This window comes from Enhydra lutris, unplaced genomic scaffold (genome assembly GCF_002288905.1).
Source record: "Enhydra lutris kenyoni isolate GAN:26980312 unplaced genomic scaffold, ASM228890v2 scaffoldscaffold17, whole genome shotgun sequence".
Classification (NCBI taxonomy): Eukaryota; Metazoa; Chordata; class Mammalia; order Carnivora; family Mustelidae; genus Enhydra; species Enhydra lutris.
This window is the reverse complement of record NW_019154101.1, coordinates 11,813,744-11,835,545: the sequence shown is the minus strand read 5'-3', so window position 1 is coordinate 11,835,545 and position 21,802 is coordinate 11,813,744. Positions and strand designations below refer to the sequence as shown.

The 21,802-nt window shown below is 43.8% G+C and overlaps 1 protein-coding gene across 1 annotated transcript; it reads right to left on the bottom strand.

The window, feature by feature from the left end:
• Window positions 1-4,184: 4,184 nt before the first annotated feature.
• On the bottom strand, window positions 4,185-20,055 carry LOC111147736 (peroxisomal, testis specific 1). Its single transcript, XM_022503957.1, is given in 3 exon segments — window positions 4,185-4,338; window positions 8,512-8,677; window positions 19,893-20,055. Coding segments are annotated over 3 exon segments (483 nt in total).
• Between the last annotated feature and the right edge of the window lie 1,747 nt (window positions 20,056-21,802).

The window sequence follows — 21,802 nt, the reverse complement described above, 5'->3', positions numbered from 1 at the left end:
TTCTCCCTCTGTTTCCCACATCAGCTAAACTTGAGGTGGGATGGCCTTAATTTTCTCGGCCTCCACAGTTATGGGGCACCTGGCTTCCTGGGCCCTCTGTGGCACTGGCACGGGCCTGTCCTAGGCCACAAAAAACATAGCTTTTTCCATCTTCTCTACCCTCTGTCAGCATCTGTGTTTCCTACCAACTGTGTCTTTGCAGACAAACTCTGAGATGGCCTATGGCTTGGGACTCCACTGACATCTCAGAGTCTCATTATAACCACTGCCAGAGGTTTCTGTGGCCCTGACCTGACCTTTGTTCCCAGAATATGCCTCTTGAAGAGTCCCATGAGAGCCTGGGAGTCCAGGAAAGATCTGTGGGTACAGAGGCAGGATCACCAAGGGGGTTAATGGAGGGCATGAGGTTCCGGGTTTGTGGTCAGGGGAGCTGCCAATGTTGGCAGTGACCTCAGTGGAGCACGCAGTTTCTCCTGTTCTGAGGGTTCTGTGCAGCTCCAAAGGGCACGGTTTCCTCCTGGGGGGCAGGAGGACTCCTGGGGTGTGACTCAGAGGTCCCCAATCTGGGGGGCTTCAGGGCCAGGACTCTGGGGACAGAAGCCTGAGAACCCAACCCAGGGTTGGGTTTCAGGCCAAGGGGCATGGAGGCCTCACCTGCCGGTGGGTCTCCCAGGGGGTGTGAGGAGAGGGAGGTTGGGTAGGCGTTCGGAGGAGATCTGGGCCACACATGGGCCACACTGGATGGAAGCCTCTCAGACAGGCTTTCGTCCATGACCAAGCAGGACCCTGGGTCAGGCCTAGGTGGCTCCCACGAAGGACCCCGCTGCTGGGAGCGAGTTCGACCAGGGATTCCAGCCAATTCTCATGAGCTTTCTGCCCAAATCAATGTTGATTTGGGCAGAAAGCTCATGAGAATTGGCTGGCATTGGGCGGTGATTCTGGCCGGGCACCCACCTGGTGTTTGGAGCACTTTCTCGCTAGGTGCATGTTGTGGCCATGTGGTCCATGAGATGGGCCCACGTGGCTCCCCTGAGGGCCCCCGTGGAGGCAAGCTCCCTGGGGTCTGTGATGTGGGAGGGTGTGAGCCTGAGCATCACGTGGTTCGAAGGGGTCGCCATAGGTCAGGGTGGCCTGAGGGGGACATGCAGGTTTCTCCAGGTATGAGGGTTCCGCGCAGCTCCCAATGGCACGGTTGCCTTCTGTGTGGCAGGCGGAGTTCTGTGGTATGGCTCAGGGGTCCCCAATCTGGAGGGCTTGGGGGATAGGCCCCTGGGGACGGAAGCCTGAAAACCCAACTTAGGGTTCAGGTTAGGGCCTAGTGTCATGTCAGGCCCGATCTGCCAGTGCTGAGACTGGCACCCCAGAGGGCTGAGCAGAGGGAGGTTTTGGCCATGTGTGCACCTGGCTTTTAGAGCACTTTCTCACATGGTTCGGGCCACGACCACTCAGGACCTGGGGCCAGGCCCTGTCGGGTCCCCTGAAGGTCCATGTAGCTGGAAAGGAGTTTTCTGGGGGTTTCTGGCCAATTCTCATGAGCTTTCTGTCCAAGTCGATATCAATTTGGGCAGAAAGCTCATGAGAATTGGCCAGCATCATGCAGCAATTCAGGCCACACTCGTGCCCGCTGTTGAGAGCACTTTCTGGCTACGTATGTGTTGCCACCATCCGGGAACTTGGGCTGGGGACACCCAGTTTCATGGGTGCTGAAGTCAGAAGGAGATTCTTTGGGAATTCTCCTGGATAGAGGCATGCTGGTGGTTTCAAGGGGCTTGGCGTCAGCAACCCTGGGGTGAGTTTCGTGCCTGACGCTGGGTGAGTCAGATTATCCCACAGGTTTTCTGTTTCCTCCTTAGGAAATTGCTGGCAGATGATATTCTGCTTAAAGCAGAACCCACCTGCACTATCAGTGGGCATGCGGGCTGTTGCAGCCACTCTGGCAAAAAGTATGGTGGTTCCTCCAAGAACTAAAAACTGAACTCTAGGATCCAGCAGTTGCACTCCTAGGTATTTACCCAAAGTACACAAAAATGCACATTTAATGGGGTACAAGCATCATGATGTTTATAGCAGCATTATCAACAGTAGTGAAACTATGGAGGGAGTCCCAATGTCCATTCACTGAGGAATGGAGAAAGAAGATGTGGGTGATCTATATCTATATCTATATCTATCTATATCTATATCTATATCTATATCTATACACAATGGAATAGGACCCAGTTTCAAAAAGAATGAAATCTTACCATCTGCAAGGATGTGGATGGATCTGGAGTGGATTAAGCTAAGCAAAATCAGTAGGACAAGACCAATACCCTATGACTTGACTCCTATGGAATTTTTAGAAAGAATACAGATGAATATAGTGAAGGGAGAAAGATAGGCCAATGAGGAACAGACTCCACCTTAGAGCACAAACCGAGGATTGCTAGAGACAGGGGTGTGGGGGAAGGGTTCAATGGGTGATGGCTATTAGGGAGGGCAATTGCTGTGATGAGCTCTGGGTGTTCTATGCAAGTGAGAAATAGCGAAATCCTATCCCTGAAGCAAAGGATTTACCACTGCACAGAAACAAGTTGGAATTGAAGTCAATGAAGAAAAGAAGACCATGTTCTGCTTCATGAAGAGTGAGGTAAAAATGGAGTGATTTTCACTCTCCTATTCTGTAGATGATCATTTTCAAATACACTGTGGTAGGATACGCTAGTTTATTTTTGCATAAGGAATCCTCAGAAAGCTGCCATGGGGGGCACCTGGGTGGCTCAGTGGGTTAAAGCCTCTGCCTTCAGCTCAGGTCATGATCTCAGGGTCCTGGAATCGAGCCCCACATCAGGCTTTCTGCTCAGCAGGAAGCCTGACTCCCCCACTCTCTCTCTGCCTGCCTCTCTGCCTCTCTGCCTACTTGTGATCTCTGTCTGTCAAATAAATAAATAAAATCTTAAAAAAAAAAAAAAAAGCTGCCATGGAAGATACAGATCTCAGAGCATGTACATGTTCCATTGATACATTCCTTAACAGTCTGCCCAGGTACACAGGTAGGTGGAGAGAAATGTGACAGAAGAGGAAAGGAGGTGTTAAGCATTCAGGAGGTAGCCTTCTCCCTTTCTCATGAAAGACTTGGGCCAGTGTAATTTTGGAAGAAGGAGGGAGATCCCAGAGCTCTACGGCAGAGGGAGTTCCAAGTCTGCCTTGAGCTGACAGGGGTCCCTGAGGTGAGCTAAGCTAAGGCATGATCTGCCAGTGCTGGGGCCGGTTCCCTGAGCTGCTGAGTTGAGGGCAGGGTCAGGAGGTATGTCAGGCTGTGGGTTTGTAGCCAGGGAGCTACAGAAGGTGGGGGTGTAGGTTTCAGGGGGACATACAGGTTTCTCCAGCTCTGAAGGGTTCTGCACAGCTCCAAACGGCCCAGCTTCCATCTGGGTGGAAAGCAGACTCCTGGGGTGGGGCTGCCAGTGCTGAAAATGAAACCCCAGGGGGCTGAGTAGAGGGAGGGTTTGGCCACTCCTGCCCCTGGCTTTTAGAATGCTTTCTCACAGGGTTTGAGCCCCAACCACTCAACCACTCAGGACCTCTGGCCAGCTCAGGTGGCTCCCCTGAAGGCCCCCACAGCCAGAAGTGACTTCCGCCAGGGGTTTCCAGCCAAATCTCATGAGCATTCTGCCCAAATCGATATCGATTTGGGTAGAAAGCTCCTGAGAATTGGGCGTCGTTGGGCGGCGATTGGGGCCGCGCCGCGCTGCGCCGAGCTAAGAGCACTTTCTTGCTAGGCGCGTGTTGCAGCTGTGCAAGACTATGAGCCGGCTCCTGGAGCCCCCCCACCCCCCCAAGGCAAGCTCCCCGGGGTGCAGAGGTGAGTTAGGGTGTGAGTGTGAGCCTCAGTCTCTAGCATTTTTTTGGCAGAAGGGGACTCCGAAGGTGAGGTGGCCTGAGGTGGGCATGCAGGTTTCTCCCACTCTGAGTGTTTCCTGCAGCTGCCTAAGGTATGGTTTCCTCCTGGGTGGCAGGCGGTGCCCTGCCATATGGCTCAGGGATCCCCAATCTGGAGGGCTTGAGGGCCAGGACTCTGGGGACGGAAGACTGAGAACCCAAGTCTGGGCTAGGGTTTGGGCCTAGGGGCATGGCAGGCCCCAGCTGCTGATGCTGAGGCAGGCTCCTGGGAGCACTGAGTAGAGGGCGGGTTTGGCCACCATTCAGAGGCGACTGGGGCTGCACGTGCACCTGCCCTTTAGAACGCTTTGTCGGGGGACACCCTGCAGGCCCTGGGCTGAGCCCAGGCAGCTCCCAGGAAGCCAGTTCACTGGGGCTTTCTGGCCAATTCTCACGAGCTTTCTGCCAAATCGATTTCTGCCAAATCGACATAGATTGGAGAGTCAATGTGACCACTTGATTAAACAGCATACAAAAGGTAAATAAGTGATGAGTATATATTAAATATACCATTCCAGATTCGAAATTCTATTAAAGTTGCTTCATTTAAGTCTTCAAGCAGCAGAGTAAAGTCTTGAACATTCTAGAGCCAAACTTCGGAGGAATTTTTTTAAAATTATTTTTTAAATGTACTGTGCTCTATTTATAGGTGTTCTTGTCCAGGACAAGATATTTTTAAAAGTCTAGGGCAAAGCCAGCTTGGTAATATGCTTCAGGGAAAGCTAGGGCAGGGATAAGGATAGACATGTAGATCAATGAAATAGAATGGAGAGTCCCGAAATAAACCCTCGCATTTAAGCTCAATTGATTTTTGACAAGAATGCTAAGGCAATTTAACAGGGAAAGAATGTTTTTTTCAACAAATGGTGCTGGGACAACTGGGTTGACCATGTGCAAAAGAATGAAGATGAATTTTTAACTCATACCAATATACAAAAACTAACTTCAAATGGATCAAAGACCCAAATTGAAGAGCTAAAACTATAAATCTCTTAAAAGAACACATAGATGTAAATCTTCATGACTTTGGGTGAGGCAATGGTTTCTTAGCTATGACCCCAAAAGCAGTAGAAACAAAAGTAAGAATAGATAAATTGAACTTCATCAAAATTAAACACTTCTGTGCTTCAGAGAACACCATCCAAAAAGTGAAAATGGAAGAAAATGTGCAAATAAGATCTGAAAAGGAACTTGCAAATAGAATGTATAAAGAACTCCTACAACTCAATAATAAAAAGACAGATAACCCAATTTTAAAATGGATGAAGGATGTGAATAGACATTTCTCCAAAGAGATATACAAAGGAGCAGTGAGAGGGCGCCTGGTGGCTCAGTGGATTGGGCCTCTGCCTTCAGCTCAGGTCATGGTCTTAGGGTCCTGGGATCGAGCCCCGCATCGGGCTCTCTGCTCGGCAGGGAGCCTGCTTCCCCCTCTCTCTGCTGCCTCTCTACCTACTTGTGATTTCTCTCTCTGTGTCAAATAAATAAATAAAATCTTTTTTTTTTAAAAAAAGAGTAGTGAAGACATAAGAAGATACACAACACTAACCATCAGGGAAGTGCCAGTCAAAACCACTATGAGACTCTGCACTCACCAGGCTGGCTGTAATAAAAAAGACAGTTAACAAATGTTGACAAGGACATAGAGAAACTGTCACTCCCATCCTGCTGCTGGGCCACAATGTAAAATGGTACAACCACTGTGGAAAACCATCAGGAAGTTCCTCAAAAGTTAAATGTAAAGCTGCCCGGTGACTCAGGAACTTCCTGGATATGCTCCAGGAAGAACTAAAAACATATGTCAACCCAAAAACTTCTACACAAATGTTCATGGCATCACTGTTCTTAACAGTCAAAAAGTTGAAACGACCAAAATATCTATCAACTGATGAATGGATAATACATAAAATGGAATAATATTCAACAATAAAAAGAAATGGAATAGGGCCCCTGGGTGGCTCAGTGGGTTGAGGGTCTGCCTTGGGTTCATGATCCCAGTGTCCTGGGATTGAGCCCCACATCAGGCTCTCTGCTCAGGGAGTGCTTCTCCCTCTACCCTGTTCCTGATCTATCTCTCTCTCTCTCAAATAAATAAAATCTTAAGAAAAAAAGAAAGAAGAAAGAGGAAAAGAAGGAAGGAAAGAAGGAAAAAAGGAAGGAAGAAAGGAAGGAAGAAAAATGGAATAGGAGGTTATGTAGAGCAGTGCCTTCTTGACTGGGTTGAGGCAAATACAGAAAACAGGTGTTGTGGTATGCCTGGGTGGCTCAGCCAGTTAAGCCACTGCCTTCCACTCAGTTCATGATCCCAGGATCCTGGGATTGAGTCCCGCATCCGGCTCCTTGTCCAGCAGGGAGCCTTGCTTCTCTCTCTGCCTCTGCCTGCCACTCTGTGTGCTTGTGCTCGCTCTCTCTGACAAGTAAACAAATAAAATCTTAAAAAGGAAAAAAAGAAAACAGGTGTTGTGATTTGTCCTCCTCTGTTTTCTCCTATTCAGAGAAAAAAAATAGAGTACTCAGAGTTAGAGGATAAAGACGCAGGAATGTTGAGCTAAGGACCTTCCTAGAATTCATAAAGTACAGTCATCAGAGAAAACTTTCCTAGAGAAAAGACTGGAGCCTGGAAGGAAAATGGTGACTATGAGGAGGATGTTGTGGTAAATGATCCATAGCAAAGAGGTGGTCAACTCCAATGATGAAAAGGGCAAAGCCAGAAAACAAATTAATTTTTTGGCTGAGATAACATTTAGCAATCATTTTCTGTGGGTCAGGCTGGGTTCTAAGTGATTTACACGGATTATCTCATTTGATTTTCACAACAGCCTACTCTCTGCCCAGGGAGTCAGTCCCCATTCTAAATGTAAACCAGCACCTGGTACTCGCTGCTTCCCTTCCCCGGAAGCTTCCCTTATGCATAGGGTAGAACGCAGACACCTGACCACTGTCTCTAAGACCGAGGCCAACTTCTGGAATTCAGCTCATTCCACTCCAGCCACTCTGGCCTCCTAGCGTTGCCTTAAAGTCTGTTGCTGTCACAAGGACTTTGCATTCCCTGTCCCCCAGCTTGGAACACTTTTCCCCAGATGTTCCGATGGCTCACTCCCTGACTGCCACTCTCTGTTCAAATATTGCTTCCCTAAGGGAGGCCTTCCCCAAAGTCACTCTGCCTCACTCCGCATCTCCAATCCTTGAGCCTGCATCCCTGTCTGGCTAGTCATCGGCTTTACTGTGTCTCTCCTACATTACTAGTTCAATGAGAGCAGCCTCATCTTCCATCCTGCTCTCTGTTCTAGCTACCAACACCTGGAACTGAGTCTAGCATACAGTAAGCACTAAATAAAATGTGTTTGAATGAAATTGGTCCATCAAATATTGTATTTGACTCTCTTTGTTTTCTCTTGGTTTCCTTCTTATTTTTAGTAGTGTGATATTTCTGGGAGCTTTCGTTCGTGTTTTGTCTGATGAAACAAACAGGGAATGTTTTCTCTGAAGGAAAGGCTGAATATGGTCCGCCTTTGGACCAGACCCTAAAAGAGGACATGGCACCCCCTGAAGTCAGTGTGATGGCAGCAGCAGCGACAAGCAAGAAATCATCACAGGACAGGTCCATCTGAGGAAAGAAGCTGGGCTCTGGGGATGCCTGGGTGGCTCAGTTGGTTAAGCGTCTGTCTGTCTTCGGCTCAGGTCATGATCCCGGGGTCCTGGATTTGAGCCCCCATTGGGCTCTCTGCTCAGCGGGGAGTCTGCTTCTCCCTCTCCCTGCTTGTGTGCTCTCTTGCTCTCTCTCTCTAAAATAAATAAATAAATAAATAAATAAATAAATAAATAAAATAAAGTAAAAAAGAAGTTGGGCTGTGAGGGCCGCCACCCACCGCCCCCCCACCCTCCATGGAACCCACCTATCATTCTCTCCACTGCCAACGATAGGTTGGTCCCAGTGGACTTGAGCACCTCTAAGACATCAAACAGTAATCATTCTTCTTTCTTGTTTTCCCTTAGTATCTCTCATAATAACCAGGAGAAGCAAAGAAACCAGCAGGAGTAGGGCTTAGAGCATCACCTCTGGATAGTTCAGGGGGGAAAACCACCAGGAAGGCTGAGGTTTTTTCCTCCCTGAATGAGCAGTAGATTCACCTGGGGAGCCTTTAAACAGCCTGCTGCCCAGGCCATACCTCAGGCTAACTCAGTCAGAATCCCTCAAGGTGGGGCACAGGCAGCTATAGTGCTTACAACTCCGCAGGTGAATCTAATAGGCCCCCCAGTTTGAGGGTGGGGAGCAACGATTCTCACACTTTAATGTGCACACAGATCTCCCAGGGCATGCATAAAAAAGTTGATTCTGATTCCAGCACTGGGGCTGGGGCCTGAGATTTTGCACATTTGACCAGTTGCCAAATGCCCCATCTGCTGTCTAGCTCTCTGCGGACCACAGTTTGAGTAGCAAGTGTGAGATCAAATACTGGCTTTGACTCAGGTTCACAACTTTCAGATCTAAGGTTTCGTGATCTGGACGTTATTAATCCATGTGTTCTGCTAATTCCTGGGCGTCTCAGCCACTTGATGGCCCTTGTTCTCTTTGCTCTTCCTGGCTACCTGACTGGCTGTTGCTGGGGAAACGGAAGAGCCACCTCTTGAACCATCCCACAATCAATGCTGTCCCCGATGTTTCTCAACTGCATGGCCAACTTGTAGATTATCTCCTCCTGGTGATGGTTCTGGCCACTGCTACTCTCCTTGGGCTGAAAAGGCAGATAGTGACCTACATGGGCAGAATAGTTCAGAAGAGATTATTAACTATCTGTAAACCCCTCGCCACTAGTCATAAAAAACTGTCTTATTAGACAACGAGAGGGATGAAATCTCGTCATCAATGATTATAGAAAAGCAGAGTCTTATATTGGAATAGATTAGCTCTGTTCAATAAAAATATAATTCAAACTACATACTAATTTCAAATTTCCTAGTAGTAACATCTAGTATAACATAAGTAATATATTCTATTTAAGATGATAGATCCAAAATATTATCATTAAATGTATAATCAATATAAGATTATTGCTGATATTGTTTTGCATTCTTTTTATTATACCTAAGTCTTTCAAATCCAACACAAATACCTACAGCACATCTCAATCCAGGCACTACCCTGCTTTCCAGGTGGAAAATCTTGATCTGTATTTAGTCTCATGCAATTTACAGTTTAAAACATGAATTCATGCATCCAAGTTGTTCCAAACATACTTGAAAGTTTTCCAACAATGAAATCAAGCATCATTAAAGATGCCAATCATCGTCTGACTTGCCCACACTCCCTTTCAATAGAATCTGCCATGTTGCCTAAGCAATCAAGCTCCTTCTTCCATGTCCTCACCCTGACCTCAGGCCCACAGCTGTTTGGATCAGAGATGGATACCTGACCCAAGAACCATGACTCACTTGCTGGCCAGGTAGTCATAACCCAGCCCCTAAAGAGAAGAGGGTCCCTTCCTCTCTGTTCAGTGTTCAGGAGACTAAGAAAAAAATCGGCAGCAAGAGTAATGCTACAGGACTATGTTGGGCCTAGGGTAAGTCAAATCCATTTGTAAGCAAACATTATGAAAGGGAAGGAAACATTGAAAGGAGAGATGGAGAAAGCTGGTTGACAGAGAAGAACGAAGCCACCAGACACTTACTAGGAAAGCAAGATTAAAAAAAAAAAAAAAAAAAAAGACTGGCCCCAGAATTCCCTGAGAACCTGACCCCACCAAGTTCAGTCCTGTTTCATAAACATCCTCACCAGCAACCACAGCTTTTTGGAGGTGACTAGAGTAGGTTTTTCTTCCCTGCAACCAAACGAATAATCATCAAATATCATATCAATTATCATTGTGTAGAGCTGTCAAATGTAGGAAAAACTATGTAGGAAATTATGTTGGCTATATAGCTGCTTCAGGACAGACTCTGAAAGCAAAATTTAAAAATTAGGTCCCTGGGGCACCTGGTTGGCTCAGTCGGTGGAGCACATGACTCTTGATCTTGGGGTTGTGAGTTTGAGCCCCATGCTGGATGTAGAGATCACTTAAAAACAAAATCTTTTAAAAATAATAAAATGAAAAAAAAATTAGGTTCCTGGTACTAGTGGCTTGTGTTTTGGTTCTGGTCATTTATCCATTCCTATTAAAATTTGAATGGAGGAGCACCTGGGGGGCTCAGTCAGGTAAGCACCTGCCTTTGGCCCAGGTCACCATCCCGGGGTCCTGGAATCGAGCCCCGCATTGGGCTCCCTGCTCAGGAGCTTCTGCCCCTTCTGCCGCTCCCTCCGCCCCCACCGCTTGTGCTTACATGCTCCCGTGCACACACTCTCTCTCTCTCTCTCAAATAAATAAAATATTTTTTTAAAAAGTTGAATGCAAAATGTCTTCAAGGCTCTGCTGTACTCAACCTGTTTAGTCAGGATCATCTGCTGACTAAAGAGAGACCAGTATCCCTGTCCTACAGATATTTACACAGCAAAATACCTATGCCACCATGTTATAAGAAATATTATAAGATTACAGGAAAGAAATTATTTTTTAAAGATTTTTTTTTTTAATTTACTTGACGGAGAGATAGAGCACAAGTAGGCAGAGCAGCAGGAGAGGGAGTGGGAGAAGCAGGCTTCCAGCTGAGCAAGGAGCCTGATGCAGGGCTCGATTCCAGAACCATGGGATCATGATCTGAGCTGAAGGCAGATGCTTAAATGACTGAGCCACCCAGGAAAGACTGGGTGACTCAGCCACCCTGAGGAAAGAAATTATTAAATCAAAGCTCTAAAATAACCATATATCAGAGAAGTAAGAGGTCTTGTGACAAGATGACCAAAATGAATTAAATAAACATAAAAGTAAAGCTGTATTTTCCAAGAATTGAATTTTTAATATCCAGCGGGAAAAAGTATCTTGCTCTGTGCTGAAAAGTTGTGTGAATGTATATACGTAGATATCCACACAGTGTTCTGAAAATAAAATTCATAGTCTGAAAGGCCTCCTGAGAAATTTGGGACAATCATGTGGTTAATCTTTTGCAAGAATAATTCCTTCATAGAGCAAATAATAAGCCTCAATGTATTGGAACTTTAAAAAATATTGCTGTGGTGAGAATCTTACCTAGAAAACTTTGTCCCTTCAGCTGCACTTGGGAAAACTTTTAAGCAAACATACTTCTAAGGTTTTATAAATGTTTCTCTGCTGCTAGCTATACTGTGACTATTTTAATTTCTCCTATGGTAATCGTGCTTTCATAATCTTGATTTTGTTCACTAAAAATAGAGTTCTAGAGACTTCCGGCTCAAGCCTGGACATAAGCATCGGCCTCCCATCGGCCCTAATCCCTCCCAAGACACCACCAAAATGAATGCATAAAATTAGAATAAAACCACAACAGTGAGAAGAATGGGAAATGGATCAACAGCAGATGAGAGATGTATACGTGTTTCTGGAAGACAGAAAGCAGATGAGACAAGATATGGACAAATGAGCCAGGCAGAGAAAGTGCCAAGACCTCACCACAGGAGCTCCTGAGGCCTGGAAGCCCATTTACTCCACTAAAACCCCAGGGCTGGGAGAAGGAGACATGACCTTGACTGGAAGGCTGATGGGGATCAACTGTACCACATGGTACCCTTGACACCCCCAGGCCACTATACCCAGCACAAACTTCAGGCAAGAAAAACCCAGGCCACTCTTCTCTAATGGAAGAGAACAAATCTTGTGGAGAAAGCTAAAGCTTATTTACAAATGTTGGTGCCTCAAATTAAAGGTCTCCTTGTTGTAGCATTTGGAGGACCTGGGACCAGAAAGTGAGCTCCCTAACTCATGTCCCTAAAGTCCCCCTAACTCAGAGCCCTCCTATGCCAGTTACTTTCTAATTTCCTGTTCTTAGGCAAGATACTTAGCTTCTCTGGGCCTCAGTTTCCTCATTTGTTAAAAAGGACTCTAAGATTATTACGAATATTAAAAACTGATGTTCAGGGGCGCCTGGGTGGCTCAGTGGGTTAAGCCTCTGCCTTCAGCTCAGGTCATGATTCCAGGGTCCTGGGATCGAGCCCCGCATCGGGCTCCCTGCTCCGCAGGGAGCCTGCCTCCACCTCTCTCTCTGCCTGCCTCTCTGCCTACTTGTGATCTCTGTCTGTCAAATAAAGAAATAAAATCTTTAAAAAAAAAAAAACTGATGTTCATAAAGTACCAGGTATATAATAAGCTTTATATTATATATCTTAGCTACACCACTGGACTTGGTATTAGATGATATTTACATAGGTACAAAAATGTAAACCAAGGTTACTGGTTTCTAACTTTTGGACTCAGCTGATGGACAAAGTATGGAAGAGTTGTTGTGGCTGGAGGCCAGAATATAAATGTTAATGACTCCAGCTATATCAAAATAAAAAAAAGTGTAAGGGACAAAGAGCAGGGTATGGAAGGCCAAGTGAACAGAGGACAGGGAAGTTAATATCTGCGTCTTATAAAATGGGGAGTCATATGACAGTGCTAAAAATACATGAAATAAGAAAGAGGATTTTAAATTACTGAAGTTTCCAAAGACAACAAATGGAAGTTTTACAATAATTTAACTGTCAACCATGAGAAGAGAGGGTATAGTATGAGCTAAACCCCATCTGTCATGTTAAAGAATCAATGGGGGGAGAAAAGAATCAATGGATGGCACCAATTTGATAAACCAAGAGATAGAAGAATAAACACACATTATTAGAACAGTAGTTCTCAACTCTGGCTGCACATGTAGATCAACTTGGAGACTTAAAAAAATTTTTTTTTCTTGGTCTGGGAATAAAACTACAGATTGGTGGTTTTTTTAAAGCTCCCCAGGTGATCCTAGCCTACAGCACTGAGACTCACTAATCGACACAACTGGAAAACAGAGCCAGTTAAAGTTTCCTTCCTGGAAATGGGACAGTGGGGCGGGGGGTGGAGGTGAAAGGAGAGACTGGATACTAACCTAGCCTTCCTTCACTCATTCATTCATTCATTCATTCAATAAATATTATAGGGGGCACGTGGGTGGCTCAGTGGGTTAAGGGCCTCTGCCTTTGGCTCAGGTCATGATCTCAGGGTCCTGGGATCAAGCCCCGCATCAGGCTCTCTGCCTGGCGGGGAGCCTACTTCCTCCTCTCTCTCTGCCTGCCTTTCTGCCTACTTGTGATCTCTGTCTGTCAAATAAATAAATTAAATAAATAAATAAATATTATAGAAGGCCTTCTATGTACCAGACACTGCTTCAGGCCCTTTTTTACCACAACCTCTCTAATACTAGTTGATTTGTTCTCATGGACATGAGTGCTTGGAAAAAATATTTTAATGCAATGAAAACACAGCATCCTTACCTGAACCCACTCGTTGACATACTCTGGGCAGCCAGTGAGACCCACTTCTGCCTGACTACAAGGAGCATCACCTATGCAGGGTGACACAGTTAGAAAACAAAATCTTTCACAAGGGGACAGCCAGGCTGTGAGAGAACTGGGAAAGACAACGGGAAGAGTGTCCAAGGACACGGGAGATTACCCACCCCACTTCACAGGCCCCCTGTCCTACCGCCAGAAGCCACTGAGCCATGGCTGCCTGGCTGGGTTCAAAAGTAAAGAGCTCTGAGGGCACCTGGGTGGCTCAGTCTGTTGAGCCTCCAACTCTTGATTGCAGCTCAGGTCATGATCTCAGGGTGCTGGGATGGAGCCTCATGGCAGGCTCTGTGCTCAGCAAGGATTCTGATTCTCTCCCTCTCCTTTTCCTTCTCCCTCTGTCCCTCTCTCTATTCTCACTATCTCTCTTTCTCTCTACAACAAATTTTTGAAAAAGCCTTTTTAAAAAAAAGTGCTGTAAGGGCAATGGCTCCAGAATTCCTGAACCCTACAACAGGGTTAAGTGGGGAAGGGAGAAAATAGGAGGTAGGGAGGGCCAGGGTCTCAGTGCATTAACACCTCAGGCAAGAGAAGGTGAATTACATAGTAGGTGAAATATATGGCCCTTTGATAAAAATTGCAGCCATACTGCCTGTCATTTCAGTTTCCATTGTTGTTTTCAAGAGTATCATGAATGCTATACACATTAATGACATTCTCATCTCAGACCATTTTGAAATAACACCCTAATAATTAGTTGACATCCAATCAAAGATTATGTGAGGGTACCAGTGAGGGCTGAGAGCTCACCCAGGAGAGAAGGCACCCAGAGAGAAGAAAGGGCAACCGAGTAGGGAGACCCTCCAAATGGAGGTCACCTTTACAAAATGGGTTTAGGACCAGCCCTGCCCATGCCAATCAGAAGCATAACAATCTGCATCTATTAGTTTAACTGATTAACTGACACCTGGGAAATACCAAATCCAGTATCTGCATTAGGAAGATGGAATACAAGTTGGATATGTTTCAGTAATGGACAATGGGAGAAATGAAGAGCTATAGAGAAGCCAACAATACTTGAATAGCTCAATTGGAATTGGGTAGGCAAAGGGGCAGAAAAGAAAGGACATGCAGATAGGATGCAATAAAGGATTAAATGTACCAAAGCTAGGGATGTGTTTTACATTCCAGAACTCAACATAATAAATAATATTTTGTGCATGTCTGACCAACTAAACGGTGTATTCCTTGAGGACTGTATCTACTTCATAACTCTGAGACCTAGCTCAGTGCCCGGCACATGGAAGGTCCTCAACAGATATTATTGATTATGATTATAAAGATGCAGTTGCATGAGGGGGTAGAGAGAATGGGACAGAAAATAAGGTTAGGGTTAGATGAAAAACGTTGGCTATTCTATAAGAATAAGAACAGCCCTACCTTTTAGTTTCTCTTGAAGACAGATCTTTCATTTAAACTTGTAAAATATCAACAATAATTCACATTCACATATTTTACCTCTCAGTATAGAACCTTATCAAAAGCCTGAAGAAACTCCCACAGTTAGTGGTGGGAGTGAAATTGGTACAACCTCTGGGTGAGGGGGGCAATGTATCAATCAATTTTTACAAATGCAAATATGTGCAAGGTTTACAAATGCAAATATGCAAATGTGTTGTAGCACGGTTTCAATACTAAATGATTGGAAACAACCTAAATGTATATCAAGAATAAACTATTTAAATAAATTATGCTATATTCACACAATGGAATATTATATCATTGTAAATAAAAATGACACTCTGTAACTATTAATGGAGAAATATCTACAAATCATACTGTTAACTGAGAAAACAAGTAAGGATAGTGTGCTTTGAATGCTACCTTTTCTCTAAAAAGGGAGGGGTATAAAAATCTATATTCACGTTTGCTCATACTTACATAAAAAACCTCTAGAGGGGCACCTGGGCGGCTTAATGGGTTAAAGCATCTTCCTTCTGCTCAGGTAATGATCTCGGGGTCCTGGGATTGAGCCCCACATCAGGCTCTCTGCTCAGCAGGGAGCCTGCTTCTCTTCCTCTCTGCCTGCCTCTCTGCCTACTTGTGATCTCTGTCAAATAAATAAATAAAAATCTTTATTTAAAAAAAAAAAAAAGAATGCCCCAAAATCAAGAACAATGGTTGCCTGCAGTAAGGAGTCTTCAGAATGGGAACTGGACAGGGAACAAGCATGCAAGACTCTTCACCATATGCCAAAATTTTCATATTCTTTAATTTTCCACCCATGAAAATATGTTTTTATAAGCAAATACTTCTATAGCACTTAATATCTTAGTCACTGTTTAAAAGCCATTTAAAATTAGTAACCATTTATTATTAATGTATTAACATAAATACTCTAAATTTAGAAAGTATCTCAAGAATGTCATAACTCTATTGTGGTTATACAGGAAAATCTTTGTTCTTAGGAGACATTATTTAGAAATGGAATTATTTAAAGATGAAGTTAGTAGATCTACAACTTTATCTCATAACTTTCTTTGTAGCAAAGAAAAACATCTGTACATGTGTTTGTGAGTATGTGTGTATAGGGAGTTAGAGAAAGAGAGAGATAAAAAGATAAAGCAAATGTGCTCCCCCCTCCATCAAAAAATGATAAATCCATGCAATGGGTAAGAGGCAGAGGGAGAAGCAGGCTCCCTGCGAGGTAAGGATCCCCTAGGACTCGATCCCAGGACGCTGGGATCATGACCTGAGCCGAAGGCAGCGGCCCAACCAACTGAGCCACCCAAATGTCCCTCATTTGTACAACTTTTTTGCAGATTTTAAATTTTCTAAGGTAAACAGAAAAGAAAAAATATCTCAGGAAAGTCCTTAAAAGTGAAATAGAACATTTTTATTTAGTTTCTATAAACTCTTTGGACTGATTTTCAAGGTCCTTAGAATATACCTCAACTCACCTCTCCAGCCTTCTTACTCTATTTGACCAAATTTTACCTTTGAATCACAACTCAAAAAATACTTTCTCAATATGGCTTTTTTGAATCTTCCAAAATAATGTGATCTCTCACCACTGTGAATATCTATAGAGCTTTTAGTTCTACTGAGATAAATCATATTCTAAATTTTGTTATAATCATTGAATGTTTTGGGACGCCTAGGTGGCTCAGTCAGTTGAGTGCCTGCCTTCAGCTCGAATTATGATCCCGGGGTCCTGGGATTGAGCCCACTGAGGGCTCCTTGCTCACTGGGGAGTCTGCTTCTCCCCCTCTCTCTGCTTGTGCTCTCTCTCATTTTCTCTCTCTCAAATAAATAAAATGGAATCTTTAAAAAAAATCATTGCATGCTTTTATTATATAAAACAAGAGATGATAATGTATAGTAGATGTGTGTATTATATACTTACCTACTGTACATACATGGTCTATAACAGTAATTATTAGTTATGAGTTACTCCCTAAGAACTTAACAATTAAAAGAAAAAAGAAGTGTCTTTGGTAACTTAGAGGCCAAGATAATTTATGTGTAGTGGAAATGAGAGATGGGCAGTCATTGGAAGAGGAGAGACTATCAGCTCTCCCCTGCCCAAAAGGCTCCCTTTGCCTCCTTCAGATCTCAGTCCAGGATTAATCTTGAGGGAAGCCTTCTCTCAACTCCCTGCTAGATCAAAGCCCCGTTATAGCATCTGGACCTATCTGCCTCCTTTACCCGACCATATGCTCCAGGACGGAAGAGATTGTTTGTTTTTGCTCACCACTGTCACCCCAGTACCTAGCAGCGTCTGGAACTTAGTAGACCCTGGTTTTTGTTTTTGTTTTTGTTTTTAATTTGTAAAAAAAGAAAATGTGTTCCTCTGGAGAAAGAGGACACTTGAGACTTAGAAGAAAAGAGAGAGGGGCAAAATGAGCATCCAATCCACTCTCTGAGGGAGAAAGAGGCTGAGTAACTGGATTCTCTACTGACTTCTACAATCAATATATCGCATTTATACTACCTACATGCACACGCATACGTACAGACACACACATATACATAATTCTACCCTTTCCTACCAGTAATTATTACATTTTTAGAAGTGGAAAAGCCCTCTTTTTGCTCTTATTATGTTTTGTTTTCCCCAGAGTTTCTGATTTCCCTTAAACGACCTATCAGGGTGGTTTCTCCGGATTTCCCAAGATCCTACGCATCTCCTCAAATTTTCTTTTAAAAAGCGGTTTTAAATTCCCCTGACAGGGACGCCTGGGTGACTCAGTGGGTTAAAGCCTCTGCCTTGGCTCAGGTCATGATCTCAGGGTCTTGGGATCCAGCCCCGCATTGGGCTCTCTGCTCCGCGGGGAGCCTGCTTCCCCCCACCCCATCCCTGCCTCTCTGCCTACTTGTGATCTCTGTCAAATAAATAAAACCTTAAAAAAAAAAAATTCCCCTGACAGAAATTGTGTTTTCTTTCTCCAAAGAGTTATACTTTCAAACGTGTCTATTTCCCCAAAGTAGCCGAGACATTTTGGCTTCAGCGAGTCGCTAAAGACTGGGGATTTCCACTTTTAGTCTGTATCCAAGAGGCAAAGGGGGCATAAGGGGACCTTTCAGTGATCAGTTTCCTCAGTGGGAGTTTTAGGTGAAGCAGTACTTAAGGCTTTTTTTTTTTTTTTTTTTTCCCTTTAGGGTTCCCAACCAGAGAGCTTCCGCAGATCCTCTGCGCGACCTCCCCGACCTTCGCGGGACCTGCAAGCCGTGGGCCGCACCGGCAGTCTGTCCCGCGGGAAAGCTCGCGCTCCAGCCGGCGATTTTGGCGGCAGAGGTCACGTGGTCCCGCTGTGGCCAATGAGGGGCACACACGGCGGTCGCTGCGGCCAGAATCGGTCTCCCGCGCCGTCTGGGAAGCGCCTTCTAGCTGCTGGCCCCCGGCGCGCTCACGGGAGCTCGGAGGCTGGAAACCCGGAATACACTGCCCCGAGCCTCCCGTTACCCTGCGGCTGGGCGTTCCTGACGCCGTTCTGACACCTTCAGGGCCCCTTCTGTCTCCACGCCTCTAAATGCCCGAAAATAAGAGGGGACAAACGCGCCGCCGCTTCCTGAGCCGGGAAGAGAGTGAGAGGGTGGTGGAGGGCTTGTGTCTGCTCCCACCTCACACTGACGGATCCCTTGTTTTTCTAACACGCCGGTGGCCCGTCCCCCGCCCCCGACTAAAATTCCTGTCACAAATAAGATTTCGCATACAGAGTAAAACGAGAGTTCTAGGTGCGAAAACAAACGCAAATTAGATTGTTGGCTGTTACTGTATAACTCAAACGTAGGGGCTTTATTCTTCACCCTGCTTCTGCTTTTGAGGTGAAACTCTAATTTGGATTAAATATGGCAACCGGCCACAGGGAACCTCAGAAGTTGCTTGAGGAGGGCTCTGTGAGGCTCAAAGGGTATAGTTGAGTGTGGAAACACTGGGAAAAGTTTATAATAAAACAGAAGTTCCAGAATAGTGAAAACGATCACACAACTTGATGAATATGCTAAAACCATTGGTTTTGCCCTTTAAAAGTTTGAAGTTTATGGTGTACAGATTACATCTCAATTTAAAAAAAAAATCTATGTTCTAGAAGATATATTCATAGGTGACAGAATCTCAGGCTTTGAGAAATCATTGTTGACACCTGCACAGATCAAAACTCAGTTATTTTAGTCAATCCAGTTATTTCTGGAAAATGTACCATATTTGATATGTGGCAAGAGGCGATCACCATGCCTGAATGTCCACTTTCTCAGTGGCATATTATTCTTTTAAAACTGGAGAATAGTCTGAGATTAGCTTTAATTATTCCTCCAGGTGTCTAGCATATTCTTTTTTTTTTTTTTTAATTTTATTTATTATGACAGAGAGAGATCACAAGTAGGCAGAGAGGCAGGCAGAGAGAAGGGGATGGGGAAGCAGGCTCCCTGCTGAGCAGAGAGCCCAATGCGAGGCTGGATCTCTGGACCCTGAGATCATGACCTGAGCCAAGGGCAGAGGCTTTAACCCACTGAGCCACCAGGCGCCCCTATCTAGCTTATTTTTTTTTCTTTTTATCTAGCATATTCTTAATCTAAAAGTCTAAAACCCATAAATTTAGCTTCTTTAGTCCCAACACCCTAGTGCCCTTCAAAACATGAGACTTTAATTTTCCAAACTCAGGGACATTTAGGAATCATGCAAATTTTTGCAAAACAAAAATTCATGTTTATATTTCCTTCATGTTCTTTCCTATACTGGCAAAATCAAAGAGGAACCGAAACTGAATTTTCTCTACTTAACAATGTTGACTTTGTCCGGTCAAGTTAAAGACAAATCTCTATTAGAAGGCAAATTTGATCTATTTTAGTTAATTTGGGATCATCTTAATGAGTTGTCACATCAACAATTTAGAGCTAACAGACACTAAGAGATTTATGAGGCAATGTCAGTTTTAGATTTTTACCACCTAAGAACATTGATGAATAGATTGACCACTATCTTCTTACAGTTAATGTTTAATTAATCTATTTAAGGCCCGATTTTATGTCCTCAATACCAAGAAAAACACATGCTAAGTAGAATATTTATCTTAGCTTAATGCAAATAATATCTTACCTGGGTTCCTTGACATGGCTGAAACTGGCTAGAAGCTGACAAGTCAGGTCATGTACTCCTTCTGAAAACTGTATTTCACCCACAGGGATTTGCAACAATTTGTTACTTTGGCATTCAGAAGTTCTTTAGGTTCACAAACAATGGTATCATGTTTTTTCTTCATGTTTTTTCCCTGTTGAAAAATACATCTTCAGAAAATTTCCCCCATCAGTATATATTCAGTATGTTTGATGAGTACTGGTGTTCTAACAATACAAACAGCTTTTATTCTATATATCTAAGGGTTATGGTTTTGAGTGGAAAATGGAACAGAGTAATTAAGGTCTTTTTCAACTTAAATAAACATCTTTCTATATTGTTGGTCTTTAGATCTGCAACCACTTCACATCCTCATCTCCAGGGAGTTTTTCTTCATTTTTTCAATAGCCACATTCTACCAAGAGAGTAGTCTAAATAAGTATGCATAGAAGAATGCAGACAAAATAGCATAGTCAAAAGAAAATAGATTTAAAGCCTAGAGATGGGGAGGGTTGGAGATGAAATATATTTTTGTCCTACTTCTTTGCATGTACATGATTTTGTATTCTTTCTTTAATTCCCCATGTACACATAGTCCATCTCTACACATGGTCCATAGTCCATCTCTACAAACTCTAATGAAGACTGTTCTCCCGCCCCTACACCTTTTTTCTAATATGGCAGCACCAAACCAATACCCTGAAGAATTGAACTAAGACTTTCATTGTTTACTTGAATTCTCTTGACTTAAAGGTTGAGGGGTGCCTGGGTGGCTTAGTGGGTTAAGCCTCTGCTTTCAGCTCAGGTCATGATCTTAGGGTTCTGGGATTGAGCCCCACATCAGGCTCTCTGTTCATCGGGGAGCCTGCTTCCCCCCTCTCTCTGCCTGCCTACTTGTGATCTCTCTGTCAAATAAATAAATTAAAAGAAAATCTTTAAAGGTTGGCCACAGTTTCACTTTGTAGTTTACCCTCTAAATCTAAGCAGTTTAATGGAAATGAAAGAAATAGAAGTCAGACAATAAAGAACAACTAAAGAAAGTAACAGGAGAGGACTTCGGGTGCCTTAGATCAATGCTATCCAATAAAAATATGTGAATCACATATGTAATTTTAAGGTTCCTAGCAGCTACACGAAACAAATAAAAAGAAACATGTAAAATTAACTTTAATGATATATTTACCCAAATATATTCCAAAATAAATCCAAATATTATTATTCCAATGGTTAATCAATATAAAAATTACTGAAATATCTTATATTCTTGTTAATGTACATCTTCAAAATCCAGTATGTATTTTACAATTATAATACATCTCAATTTGGACTAGCCATATTTCTGGTGCTCAATAGCTACATGTGGCTAGTGGCTGCATTCCAACTTTAGACAAAGAAGCAAGAAGTAAAAACAAACGACTGAGAGAAAAGCAATGAGCAGTTATCCCAGCTATGCAAACCAAGAGGGGGTGGGAATCAGCAAGTCGAATTCTGACTCATTCTTTTTCAAATTTACTACATTTTCCAGAGCAGAATGCTACTTGAATATTTTGATTTTTATAATGTGGGCCAGATGAGGGAAGAGGGAGCTATGCTTTGAAGGGCTGTGGGTGCCTGGGCCTTTTTGATACCTTGGGAAGCTTGACAGTTGTTTTTTTTTTAATCCCTGTGACTTCTTTATTTTATAACTGAAAGTTTCTTCTTCTTAATCCCCTTCATCTATTTTAACAGTTTGGCATTTTAACTATATGCATCAGACAACCTTCTAATCCTAATCTGATTTCTCAAGTACACTTTCCATTGGAAAAAGGACATGCTCTCCAGCTAATATAGCACAGCCAAATTAGCCCTGAATAGAATTATTAAATTACTAAATTAGCCAAAGTTGACGGTCA